The sequence below is a fragment of the Myxine glutinosa genome, chromosome 1 (assembly GCF_964187855.1).
Source record: "Myxine glutinosa chromosome 1, kmMyxGlut1.1, whole genome shotgun sequence".
Lineage (NCBI taxonomy): Eukaryota > Metazoa > Chordata > Myxini > Myxiniformes > Myxinidae > Myxine > Myxine glutinosa.
Window position 1 is genome coordinate 272,855,902 of NC_136261.1, and position 14,164 is coordinate 272,870,065.

Sequence of the window (14,164 nt, forward strand, 5' to 3'; positions counted from 1 at the left end):
AGAAGATTAGCATCATTGGAAAACATTTAAGAGCAGATTTCTTGAGTTGATTTTATAATTTTTTGATTGATTCACAAAATTGGAACACTTATTTATTGAGGCAAAAGTGAAATGAAAGTATTGATGTGATGCATTGATCAAATACTTACAAAAGTGATAAACTCACGTCAGTGATCAAACACATCCATTGTCTGAAATAAATAGGTTCCATTATTTGATAGCTGTTTATCTTCCTTATATTTAACCCTGAAGGCAAAGAAGTCAATTTGATTCCTCAAAAGCAAGTTAAAGATTTAATCAAAGGTTTGGTCAATTGCATTTTTTGCAGTGAAGTTGACAGTTGTCAATCATCTGCAAAATTACAGAAAGAATGCCTTCTTCTCTTTTCTGATGAATTATCTTTTTGAGGATGCAGCTTATAAAAGCATTGCCAACAAAAATCTTCATTTTTCCCCTTTCAATGCATTAATGTCCATGGGAATAATCCAAAGTTTTTCAGAAAATCATTATTAAAATACTTTTTGCTACTTCGCAGTGCCTGAAGAAGAAGTCGAAGTTCTAAGGAAACCAAAACCTGTTCCAAGAGGTACTTGAAATGCATTTTCTTTGAAAAAAAAATGCATTTGTACAGTGTGTTGATGAAACGCAAACATATTTTCCCAGAATTTTTTATCGTGCCATATTAGCTTTTCAAATTGTGCAAATGTTGGAGCACATGCACCTCAGTGAGCTTGGAAATTGAATGCTGACATCATAATCAGGCATGTTAAAATACAGTTTGAAAAAATAATCATATTAGTTTCATTTACACAACGTATCACAAAGTGCAGGTATCACGTTAACAATGTTCAAACTTATCACCACCATTTTGATATTTAAACTTTGTAAAGCAAATAATTTCCAAATTTGTTTTTATCACAGCTCTCTGATAATGCATATCTTATGTTGGATATTTTATTTGGCCTCATATTGCAAAAGGTAAAAATAACTACTTTTGCAAAACTTTTAAAAACGAACGACAACAACAACAACAAAAAATAACATAGAGCCTTCTCGTTATCACGTTCATGAGGACCAGGATGACAATTGCACAATGTTGAAGTTTGCATGCTCACAATAACGTTTGAGCAAAAAAATAACATATTTTGAATTTAGCACCTGAAATATTTGCCAAACACTATTGACAAAAAGGAACTCCAAAGAGTAAGAAATTTGTCAACATTTTGATACAATTTTTCTTCCAACAAACAATAGTTTGTAAGTGATATTGTTTGATTAGTTTTTTTGTTTGGGGATATTGTTTTTTTCTTTCATTTGAATAAAGGAATTGAATTTTGTTCCAACGGACCTAATACATGCATTTTTCCAAGTTATTTCATTTGTCCGAAACCAATTTATTTCATATCAATTTTGAAAGTATTTTAAACTATTTCCTGAACCTGCCCTACAGAAAAGGGAGCTGAGGTTCCTCTCAAAGCAAAAGAGGATTCTGAAATTCCTCACAAGGCTAAACCTATTATTAGAGGTGAATGCAAATGCATTTGAGCAAAATAATGCATTTTATTAGCCAAAACCAGTCTTATGACATACTCACATCATTGTGGTTACACTATATTTTTCACAACTTCTGGGATAAACATCAATTTCACGATATACAGTGCTGAATTACGTTGCACTTAACATTTTTACTTCATGAAAGTAAGTTTTCTTCAAGTTATGATCCTTTTGGCACAAAAAGTGAATAAAAGGAATTCCTTGTTTGTTGATATTATGTTGATCATGCAAAAATATTTCAAAATCTCAAAATTGTAATGATAATTGCATTCTTTCTCTATTCCATTTTTTTGTATGGAGACAGTGCTTGTTGTGGTTGAAACTGCCTTAATTTTAGAAGATGACCTTTATCGGAAAACATTTAAGAGCAGGTTTCTCGGTTTGATGTTGTAAATTTTATAATTGATGAAAAAATTGAAACATTTCTCCATTGAGGCAAAGCTAAAATGAAAGCATCGATGTGATGCATTGATCAAATACTTTTAAAAGTGATAATCTCATGCCATGAATCAGACATTCATTTTCTGAAATAATTAGGTTCCACTTTCTGAGAGATATTTATCTTCCTTTTATTTAACCATGAAGGCAAAGAAGTGAATTTGATTCCTCAAAAGCAAATTAAAGAACTTATCAAAGGTTTGATCAACAACATTTTTGCAGTGAAGTTGACAGTTGTCATTCATCTGCAAAATTACAGAAATAATGTCTTGTTTTCCTTTCCAATGAATATACGATGAGACTAATTAGATGATACAATTTATGAATGCGTTGCCAAAAAAACATCTTCATTTTCCCCCCTTTAATGCCAAAGTTACTCTGGGATTAATCCAAAGTTTTATATAAAATCATTATTAAAATACTTTTTGCTATTTCGCAGTGCCTGAAGAAGTCGAAGTTCCTAGGAAACCAAAAGTTGTTTCAAGAGGTACTTGAAATGCATTTTCTTTTGAAAAAAAACAAATGCATTTGTACATTATTTTGATGAAACAAAAACATCTCTGAACAGAATCTTTTTCGTGCCCGATTATCTTTTCAAATTTTACAAATTTTGGTGCATGTGCAAGTAATTGACCTTGGAAATTGAATGCTGACATCAAAATCAGGCATGTTACAAATACAGTTTGAAAAAATAATCATAGTTTTATGAACGCAGTGTTTCCCAAAGAGTGCGGGTATTATCAAGTTAACAATGCTTTGATTTATCACCACCATTTTGATAATTAAACTTTGTAAAAACTAATTATTTCCAAATTATTGTTGAACACAGCTCTCTGATAATGCATATCTTACATTGGATATTTTATTTGATCTCATATTGTAAAATGTAAAAATAACTACTTTTGCAATAATCTTAAGAACTGACAACACAGAAATACATCACATAGAGCCATTCTGTTATCACGTTCAAGAAGACCAGGATGACAATTGATTGCACAATGCTGATATTTACATGCTCGCAAAAACTTTTGAGCAAAAAAAAAAATACATATTTTTAATATATCATTTGAAATATTTGCCGAACATTTTTATGAAAAGGGAATCCCAAAGAGTGAACGCTTTGTAAACATTTTGACAACTTTTGGTCCAATAAACGATAGTTTGAAAGGAATATTTTAAAATTATTTTGTGAGGGGTGGCAGGGTGGAGATATTTGTCTCTTTCAATTGATTAAATGAATTGATTATTTTCCAAACAGACCTCATACATGCATTTTCCAAGGCACTTCCTTTGTCTGCAACCAATTTATTTCATATCAATTTTGAAGGGTTTTAAACTCGTTGCTTAACCTGCCCCACAGCAGAAGAGGAAGCTGAGGTTCCTCTCAAGGCAAAAGAGGTTTCTGAGGTTCCTTACAAGAAAAAACCTATTTTTAGAGGTGATTGTAAATGCATTTGAGCAAAATAATGCATTTTATTAGCCCAAAACAGGCTTATGACATACTCACATTATTGTAATTACACTCTATTTTTCACAACTGGAATAGACGTCCACATCGATTTCACGATACACTGAATTATCTTGTACTTCAGATTTTTATTTCATTTAAGGAACTTTTCTTGAGGTTATTATCCTTTTGACACATTTTGCTGAATAAAAGCAATACCCTCTTTGTTGATGATGTATTGACAACTCAAAATATTTTAAGATATCAAAATTGTTATGATCACTGTGTTCCTTGTCTATTCATTGATTGGTACAGAGATAACATTTGTATTGGTTGAAACCTCCTTGATTCTAGAAGATTAGCATCATTGGAAAACATTTAAGAGCAGATTTCTTGAGTTGATTTTATAATTTTTTGATTGATTCACAAAATTGGAACACTTATTTATTGAGGCAAAAGTGAAATGAAAGTATTGATGTGATGCATTGATCAAATACTTACAAAAGTGATAAACTCACGTCAGTGATCAAACACATCCATTGTCTGAAATAAATAGGTTCCATTATTTGATAGCTGTTTATCTTCCTTATATTTAACCCTGAAGGCAAAGAAGTCAATTTGATTCCTCAAAAGCAAGTTAAAGATTTAATCAAAGGTTTGGTCAATTGCATTTTTTGCAATGAAGTTGACAGTTGTCAATCATCTGCAAAATTACAGAAAGAATGCCTTCTTCTCTTTTCTGATACCACCTTTAGAAGGATACCACCTTTTTGATACCACCTTCTCTTTTCTGATGAATTATCTTTTTGAGGATGCAGCTTATAAAAGCATTGCCAACAAAAATCCTCATTTTTCCCCTTTCAATGCATTAATGTCCATGGGAATAATCCAAAGTTTTTCAGAAAATCATTATTAAAATACTTTTGGTACTTCGCAGTGCCTGAAGAAGAAGTCGAAGTTCTAAGGAAACCAAAACCTGTTCCAAGAGGTACTTGTAATGCATTTTCTTTGAAAAAAAATGCATTTGTACAGTGTGTTGATGAAACGCAAACATATTTTCCCAGAATTTTTTATCGTGCCATATTAGCTTTTCAAATTGTGCAAATGTTGGAGCACATGCACCTCAGTGAGCTTGGAAATTTAATGCTGACATCATAATCAGGCATGTTAAAATACAGTTTGAAAAAATAATCATATTAGTTTCATTTACACAACGTATCACAAAGTGCAGGTATTACGTTAACAATGCTCAAACTTATCACCACCATTTTGATATTTAAACTTTGTAAAGCAAATAATTTCCAAATTTGTTTTTATCACAGCTCTCTGATAATGCATATCTTATGTTGGATATTTTATTTGGCCTCATATTGCAAAAGGTAAAAATAACTACTTTTGCAAAACTTTTAAAAACGAACGACAACAACAACAAAAAGAAATCACATAGAGCCTTCTCGTTATCACGTTCATGAGGACCAGGATGACAATTGCACAATGTTGAAGTTTGCATGCTCACAATAACTTTTGAGCAAAAAAATATCATATTTTGAATTTAGCACCTGAAATATTTGCCAAACACTATTGACAAAAAGGAACTCCAAAGAGTAAGAAATTTGTCAACATTTTGATACAATTTTTCTTCCAACAAACAATAGTTTGTAAGTGATATTGTTTGATTAGTTTTTTTGTTTGGGGATATTGTTTTTTTCTTTCATTTGAATAAAGGAATTGAATTTTGTTCCAACGGACCTAATACATGCATTTTTCCAAGTTACTTCATTTGTCCGAAACCAATTTATTTCATATCAATTTTGAAAGTATTTTAAACTATTTCCTGAACCTGCCCTACAGCAGAAAAGGGAGCTGAGGTTCCTCTCAAAGCAAAAGGGGAATCTGAAATTCCTCACAAGGCTAAACCTATTATTAGAGGTGAATGCAAATGCATTTGAGCAAAATAATGCATTTTATTAGCCAAAACCAGTCTTATGACATACTCACATCATTGTGGTTACACTATATTTTCACAACTTCTGGGATAAACATAAATTTCACGATATACAGTGCTGAATTACGTTGCACTTAACATTTTTACTTCATGAAAGTAAGTTTTCTTCAAGTTATGATCCTTTTGGCACAGAAAGTGAATAAAAGGAATTCCTTGTTTGTTGATATTATGTTGATCATGCAAAAATATTTCAAAATCTCAAAATTGTAATGATCATTGCATTCTTTCTCTATTCCATTTTTTTGTATGGAGACAGTGCTTGTTGTGGTTGAAACTGCCTTAATTTTAGAAGATGACCTTTATCGGAAAACATTTAAGAGCAGGTTTCTCGGTTTGATGTTGTAAATTTTATAATTGATGAAAAAATTGAAACATTTCTCCATTGAGGCAAAGCTAAAATGAAAGCATCGATGTGATGCATTGATCAAATACTTTTAAAAGTGATAATCTCATGCCATGAATCAGACATTCATTTTCTGAAATAATTAGGTTCCACTTTCTGAGAGATATTTATCTTCCTTTTATTTAACCATGAAGGCAAAGAAGTGAATTTGATTCCTCAAAAGCAAATTAAAGAACTTATCAAAGGTTTGATCAACAACATTTTTGCAGTGAAGTTGACAGTTGTCATTCATCTGCAAAATTACAGAAATAATGTCTTGTTTTCCTTTCCAATGAATATACGATGAGACTAATTAGATGATACAATTTATGAATGCGTTGCCAAAAAAACATCTTCATTTTCCCCCCTTTAATGCCAAAGTTACTCTGGGATTAATCCAAAGTTTTATATAAAATCATTATTAAAATACTTTTTGCTATTTCGCAGTGCCTGAAGAAGTCGAAGTTCCTAGGAAACCAAAAGTTGTTTCAAGAGGTACTTGAAATGCATTTTCTTTTGAAAAAAAACAAATGCATTTGTACATTATTTTGATGAAACAAAAACATCTCTGAACAGAATCTTTTTCGTGCCCAATTATCTTTTCAAATTTTACAAATTTTGGTGCATGTGCAAGTAATTGACCTTGGAAATTGAATGCTGACATCAAAATCAGGCATGTTACAAATACAGTTTGAAAAAATAATCATAGTTTTATGAACGCAGTGTTTCCCAAAGAGTGCGGGTATTATCAAGTTAACAATGCTTTGATTTATCACCACCATTTTGATAATTAAACTTTGTAAAAACTAATTATTTCCAAATTATTGTTGAACACAGCTCTCTGATAATGCATATCTTACATTGGATATTTTATTTGATCTCATATTGTAAAATGTAAAAATAACTACTTTTGCAATAATCTTAAGAACTGACAACACAGAAATACATCATATAGAGCCATCCTGTTATCACGTTCAAGAAGACCAGGATGACAATTGATTGCACAATGCTGATATTTACATGCTCGCAAAAACTTTTGAGCAAAAAAAAAAATACATATTTTTAATGTATCATTTGAAATATTTGCCAAACATTTTTATGAAAAGGGAATCCCAAAGAGTGAACGCTTTGTAAACATTTTGACAACTTTTGGTCCAATAAACGATAGTTTGAAAGGAATATTTTAAAATTATTTTGTGAGGGGTGGCAGGGTGGAGATATTTGTCTCTTTCAATTGATTAAATGAATTGATTATTTTCCAAACAGACCTCATACATGCATTTTCCAAGGCACTTCCTTTGTCTGCAACCAATTTATTTCATATCAATTTTGAAGGGTTTTAAACTAGTTGCTTAACCTGCCCCACAGCAGAAGAGGAAGCTGAGGTTCCTCTCAAGGCAAAAGAGGTTTCTGAGGTTCCTTACAAGAAAAAACCTATTTTTAGAGGTGATTGTAAATGCATTTGAGCAAAATAATGCATTTTATTAGCCAAAAACAGGCTTATGACATACTCACATTATTGTAATTACACTCTATTTTTCACAACTGGAATAGACGTCCACATCGATTTCACGATACACTGAATTATCTTGTACTTCAGATTTTTATTTCATTAAAGTAACTTTTCTTGAGGTTATTATCCTTTTGACACATTTTGCTGAATAAAAGCAATACCCTCTTCATTGATGATGTATTGACAACTCAAAATATTTTAAGATATCAAAATTGTTATGATCACTGTGTTCCTTGTCTATTCATTGATTGCTACAGAGATAACATTTGTATTGGTTGAAACCTCCTTGATTCTAGAAGATTAGCATCATTGGAAAACATTTAAGAGCAGATTTCTTGAGTTGATTTTATAATTTTTTGATTGATTCACAAAATTGGAACACTTATTTATTGAGGCAAAAGTGAAATGAAAGTATTGATGTGATGCATTGATCAAATACTTACAAAAGTGATAAACTCACGTCAGTGATCAAACACATCCATTGTCTGAAATAAATAGGTTCCATTATTTGATAGCTGTTTATCTTCCTTATATTTAACCCTGAAGGCAAAGAAGTCAATTTGATTCCTCAAAAGCAAGTTAAAGATTTAATCAAAGGTTTGGTCAATTGCATTTTTTGCAGTGAAGTTGACAGTTGTCAATCATCTGCAAAATTACAGAAAGAATGCCTTCTTCTCTTTTCTGATACCACCTTTAGAAGGATACCACCTTTCTGATACCACCTTCTCTTTTCTGATGAATTATCTTTTTGAGGATGCAGCTTATAAAAGCATTGCCAACAAAAATCTTCATTTTTTCCCCTTTCAATGCATTAATGTCCATGGGAATAATCCAAAGTTTTTCAGAAAATCATTATTAAAATACTTTTTGCTACTTCGCAGTGCCTGAAGAAGAAGTCGAAGTTCTAAGGAAACCAAAACCTGTTCCAAGAGGTACTTGAAATGCATTTTCTTTGAAAAAAAATGCATTTGTACAGTGTGTTGATGAAACGCAAACATATTTTCCCAGAATTTTTTATCGTGCCATATTAGCTTTTCAAATTGTGCAAATGTTGGAGCACATGCACCTCAGTGAGCTTGGAAATTTAATGCTGACATCATAATCAGGCATGTTAAAATACAGTTTGAAAAAATAATCATATTAGTTTCATTTACACAACGTATCACAAAGTGCAGGTATCACGTTAACAATGCTCAAACTTATCACCACCATTTTGATATTTAAACTTTGTAAAGCAAATAATTTCCAAATTTGTTTTTATCACAGCTCTCTGATAATGCATATCTTATGTTGGATATTTTATTTGGCCTCATATTGCAAAAGGTAAAAATAACTACTTTTGCAAAACTTTTAAAAACGAACGACAACAACAACAAAAAGAAATCACATAGAGCCTTCTCGTTATCACGTTCATGAGGACCAGGATGACAATTGCACAATGTTGAAGTTTGCATGCTCACAATAACTTTTGAGCAAAAAAATATCATATTTTGAATTTAGCACCTGAAATATTTGCCAAACACTATTGACAAAAAGGAACTCCAATGAGTAAGAAATTTGTCAACATTTTGATACAATTTTTAGTCCAACAAACAATAGTTTGTAAGTGATATTGTTTGATTAGTTTTTTTGTTTGGGGATATTGTTTTTTTCTTTCATTTGAATAAAGGAATTGAATTTTGTTCCAACGGACCTAATACATGCATTTTTCCAAGTTACTTCATTTGTCCGAAACCAATTTATTTCATATCAATTTTGAAAGTATTTTAAACTATTTCCTGAACCTGCCCTACAGCAGAAAAGGGAGCTGAGGTTCCTCTCAAAGCAAAAGGGGAATCTGAAATTCCTCACAAGGCTAAACCTATTATTAGAGGTGAATGCAAATGCATTTGAGCAAAATAATGCATTTTATTAGCCAAAACCAGTCTTATGACATACTCACATCATTGTGGTTACACTATATTTTTCACAACTTCTGGGATAAACATAAATTTCACGATATACAGTGCTGAATTACGTTGCACTTAACATTTTTACTTCATGAAAGTAAGTTTTCTTCAAGTTATGATCCTTTTGGCACAAAAAGTGAATAAAAGGAATTCCTTGTTTGTTGATATTATGTTGATCATGCAAAAATATTTCAAAATCTCAAAATTGTAATGATCATTGCATTCTTTCTCTATTCCATTTTTTTGTATGGAGACAGTGCTTGTTGTGGTTGAAACTGCCTTAATTTTAGAAGATGACCTTTATCGGAAAACATTTAAGAGCAGGTTTCTCGGTTTGATGTTGTAAATTTTATAATTGATGAAAAAATTGAAACATTTCTCCATTGAGGCAAAGCTAAAATGAAAGCATCGATGTGATGCATTGATCAAATACTTTTAAAAGTGATAATCTCATGCCATGAATCAGACATTCATTTTCTGAAATAATTAGGTTCCACTTTCTGAGAGATATTTATCTTCCTTTTATTTAACCATGAAGGCAAAGAAGTGAATTTGATTCCTCAAAAGCAAATTAAAGAACTTATCAAAGGTTTGATCAACAACATTTTTGCAGTGAAGTTGACAGTTGTCATTCATCTGCAAAATTACAGAAATAATGTCTTGTTTTCCTTTCCAATGAATATACGATGAGACTAATTAGATGATACAATTTATGAATGCGTTGCCAAAAAAACATCTTCATTTTCCCCCCTTTAATGCCAAAGTTACTCTGGGATTAATCCAAAGTTTTATATAAAATCATTATTAAAATACTTTTTGCTATTTCGCAGTGCCTGAAGAAGTCGAAGTTCCTAGGAAACCAAAAGTTGTTTCAAGAGGTACTTGAAATGCATTTTCTTTTGAAAAAAAACAAATGCATTTGTACATTATTTTGATGAAACTAAAACATCTCTGAACAGAATCTTTTTCGTGCCCGATTATCTTTTCAAATTTTACAAATTTTGGTGCATGTACAAGTAATTGACCTTGGAAATTGAATGCTGACATCAAAATCAGGCATGTTACAAATACAGTTTGAAAAAATAATCATAGTTTTATGAACGCAGTGTTTCCCAAAGAGTGCGGGTATTATCAAGTAAACAATGCTTTGATTTATCACCACCATTTTGATAATTAAACTTTGTAAAAACTAATTATTTCCAAATTATTGTTGAACACAGCTCTCTGATAATGCATATCTTACATTGGATATTTTATTTGATCTCATATTGTAAAATGTAAAAATAACTACTTTTGCAATAATCTTAAGAACTGACAACACAGAAATACATCATATAGAGCCATCCTGTTATCACGTTCAAGAAGACCAGGATGACAATTGATTGCACAATGCTGATATTTACATGCTCGCAAAAACTTTTGAGCAAAAAAAAAAATACATATTTTTAATGTATCATTTGAAATATTTGCCGAACATTTTTATGAAAAGTGAATCCCAAAGAGTGAACGCTTTGTAAACATTTTGACAACTTTTGGTCCAATAAACGATAGTTTGAAAGGAATATTTTAAAATTATTTTGTGAGGGGTGGCTGGGTGGAGATATTTGTCTCTTTCAATTGATTAAATGAATTGATTATTTTCCAAACAGACCTCATACATGCATTTTCCAAGGCACTTCCTTTGTCTGCAACCAATTTATTTCATATCAATTTTGAAGGGTTTTAAACTAGTTGCTTAACCTGCCCCACAGCAGAAGAGGAAGCTGAGGTTCCTCTCAAGGCAAAAGAGGTTTCTGAGGTTCCTTACAAGAAAAAACCTATTTTTAGAGGTGATTGTAAATGCATTTGAGCAAAATAATGCATTTTATTAGCCAAAAACAGGCTTATGACATACTCACATTATTGTAATTACACTCTATTTTTCACAACTGGAATAGACGTCCACATCGATTTCACGATACACTGAATTATCTTGTACTTCAGATTTTTATTTCATTAAAGTAACTTTTCTTGAGGTTATTATCCTTTTGACACATTTTGCTGAATAAAAGCAATACCCTCTTCATTGATGATGTATTGACAACTCAAAATATTTTAAGATATCAAAATTGTTATGATCACTGTGTTCCTTGTCTATTCATTGATTGCTACAGAGATAACATTTGTATTGGTTGAAACCTCCTTGATTCTAGAAGATTAGCATCATTGGAAAACATTTAAGAGCAGATTTCTTGAGTTGATTTTATAATTTTTTGATTGATTCACAAAATTGGAACACTTATTTATTGAGGCAAAAGTGAAATGAAAGTATTGATGTGATGCATTGATCAAATACTTACAAAAGTGATAAACTCACGTCAGTGATCAAACACATCCATTGTCTGAAATAAATAGGTTCCATTATTTGATAGCTGTTTATCTTCCTTATATTTAACCCTGAAGGCAAAGAAGTCAATTTGATTCCTCAAAAGCAAGTTAAAGATTTAATCAAAGGTTTGGTCAATTGCATTTTTTGCAGTGAAGTTGACAGTTGTCAATCATCTGCAAAATTACAGAAAGAATGCCTTCTTCTCTTTTCTGATGAATTATCTTTTTGAGGATACCACCTTTCTGATACCACCTTCTCCTTTCTGATGAATTATCTTTTTGAGGATGCAGCTTATAAAAGCATTGCCAACAAAAATCTTCATTTTTCCCCTTTCAATGCATTAATGTCCATGGGAATAATCCAAAGTTTTTCAGAAAATCATTATTAAAATACTTTTTGCTACTTCGCAGTGCCTGAAGAAGAAGTCGAAGTTCTAAGGAAACCAAAACCTGTTCCAAGAGGTACTTGAAATGCATTTTCTTTGAAAAAAAATGCATTTGTACAGTGTGTTGATGAAACGCAAACATATTTTCCCAGAATTTTTTATCGTGCCATATTAGCTTTTCAAATTGTGCAAATGTTGGAGCACATGCACCTCAGTGAGCTTGGAAATTTAATGCTGACATCATAATCAGGCATGTTAAAATACAGTTTGAAAAAATTATCATATTAGTTTCATTTACACAACGTATCACAAAGTGCAGGTATCACGTTAACAATGCTCAAACTTATCACCACCATTTTGATATTTAAACTTTGTAAAGCAAATAATTTCCAAATTTGTTTTTATCACAGCTCTCTGATAATGCATATCTTATGTTGGATATTTTATTTGGCCTCATATTGCAAAAGGTAAAAATAACTACTTTTGCAAAATTTTTAAAAACGAACGACAACAACAAAAAGAAATCACATAGAGCCTTCTCGTTATCACGTTCATGAGGACCAGGATGACAATTGCACAATGTTGAAGTTTGCATGCTCACAATAACTTTTGAGCAAAAAAATATCATATTTTGAATTTAGCACCTGAAATATTTGCCAAACACTATTGACAAAAAGGAACTCCAAAGAGTAAGAAATTTGTCAACATTTTGATACTATTTTTCTTCCAACAAACAATAGTTTGTAAGTGATATTGTTTGATTAGTTTTTTTGTTTGGGGATATTGTTTTTTTCTTTCATTTGAATAAAGGAATTGAATTTTGTTCCAACGGACCTAATACATGCATTTTTCCAAGTTACTTCATTTGTCCGAAACCAATTTATTTCATATCAATTTTGAAAGTATTTTAAACTATTTCCTGAACCTGCCCTACAGCAGAAAAGGGAGCTGAGGTTCCTCTCAAAGCAAAAGAGGATTCTGAAATTCCTCACAAGGCTAAACCTATTATTAGAGGTGAATGCAAATGCATTTGAGCAAAATAATGCATTTTATTAGCCAAAACCAGTCTTATGACATACTCACATCATTGTGGTTACACTATATTTTTCACAACTTCTGGGATAAACATAAATTTCACGATATACAGTGCTGAATTACGTTGCACTTAACATTTTTACTTCATGAAAGTAAGTTTTCTTCAAGTTATGATCCTTTTGAGACAAAAAGTGAATAAAAGGAATTCCTTGTTTGTTGATATTATGTTGATCATGTAAAAATATTTCAAAATCTCAAAATTGTAATGATCATTGCATTCTTCCTCTATTCCATTTTTTTGTATGGAGACAGTGCTTGTTGTGGTTGAAACTGCCTTAATTTTAGAAGATAACCTTTATCGGAAAACATTTAAGAGCAGGTTTCTCGGTTTGATGTTGTAAATTTGATAATTGATGAAAAAATTGAAACATTTCTCCATTGAGGCAAAGCTAAAATGAAAGCATCGATGTGATGCATTGATCAAATACTTTTAAAAGTGATAATCTCATGCCATGAATCAGACATTCATTTTCTGAAATAATTAGGGTCCACTTTCTGAGAGATATTTATCTTCCTTTTATTTAACCATGAAGGCAAAGAAGTGAATTTGATTCCTCAAAAGCAAATTAAAGAACTTATCAAAGGTTTGATCAACAACATTTTTGCAGTGAAGTTGACAGTTGTCATTCATCTGCAAATTTACAGAAATAATGTCTTGTTTTCCTTTCCAATGAATATACGATGAGACTAATTAGATGATACAATTTATGAATGCTTTGCCAAAAAAACATCTTCATTTTCCCCCCTTTAATGCCAAAGTTACTCTGGGATTAATCCAAAGTTTTATATAAAATCATTATTAAAATACTTTTTGCTATTTCGCAGTGCCTGAAGAAGTCGAAGTTCCTAGGAAACCAAAAATTGTTTCAAGAGGTACTTGAAATGCATTTTCTTTTGAAAAAAAACAAATGCATTTGTACATTATTTTGATGAAACAAAAACATCTCTGAACAGAATCTTTTTCGTGCCCGATTATCTTTTCAAATTTTACAAATTTTGGTGCATGTGTAAGTAATTGACCTTGGAAA

The 14,164-nt window shown here is 31.2% G+C and overlaps 1 protein-coding gene across 1 annotated transcript in view; it reads left to right on the forward strand.

Moving 5' to 3' along the window:
• TTN (titin) overlaps positions 1–14,164 on the forward strand; it is a 501,281-nt gene that overhangs the window by 211,776 nt on the left and 275,341 nt on the right. The window contains exons 166-173 of the mRNA XM_078776713.1: positions 536–586; positions 2,432–2,479; positions 4,377–4,427; positions 6,274–6,321; positions 8,221–8,271; positions 10,119–10,166; positions 12,067–12,117; positions 13,962–14,009. Coding sequence (XP_078632839.1) covers positions 536–586; positions 2,432–2,479; positions 4,377–4,427; positions 6,274–6,321; positions 8,221–8,271; positions 10,119–10,166; positions 12,067–12,117; positions 13,962–14,009 — 396 coding nt within the window. The remainder of the gene's footprint in view (positions 1–535; positions 587–2,431; positions 2,480–4,376; positions 4,428–6,273; positions 6,322–8,220; positions 8,272–10,118; positions 10,167–12,066; positions 12,118–13,961; positions 14,010–14,164) is intronic.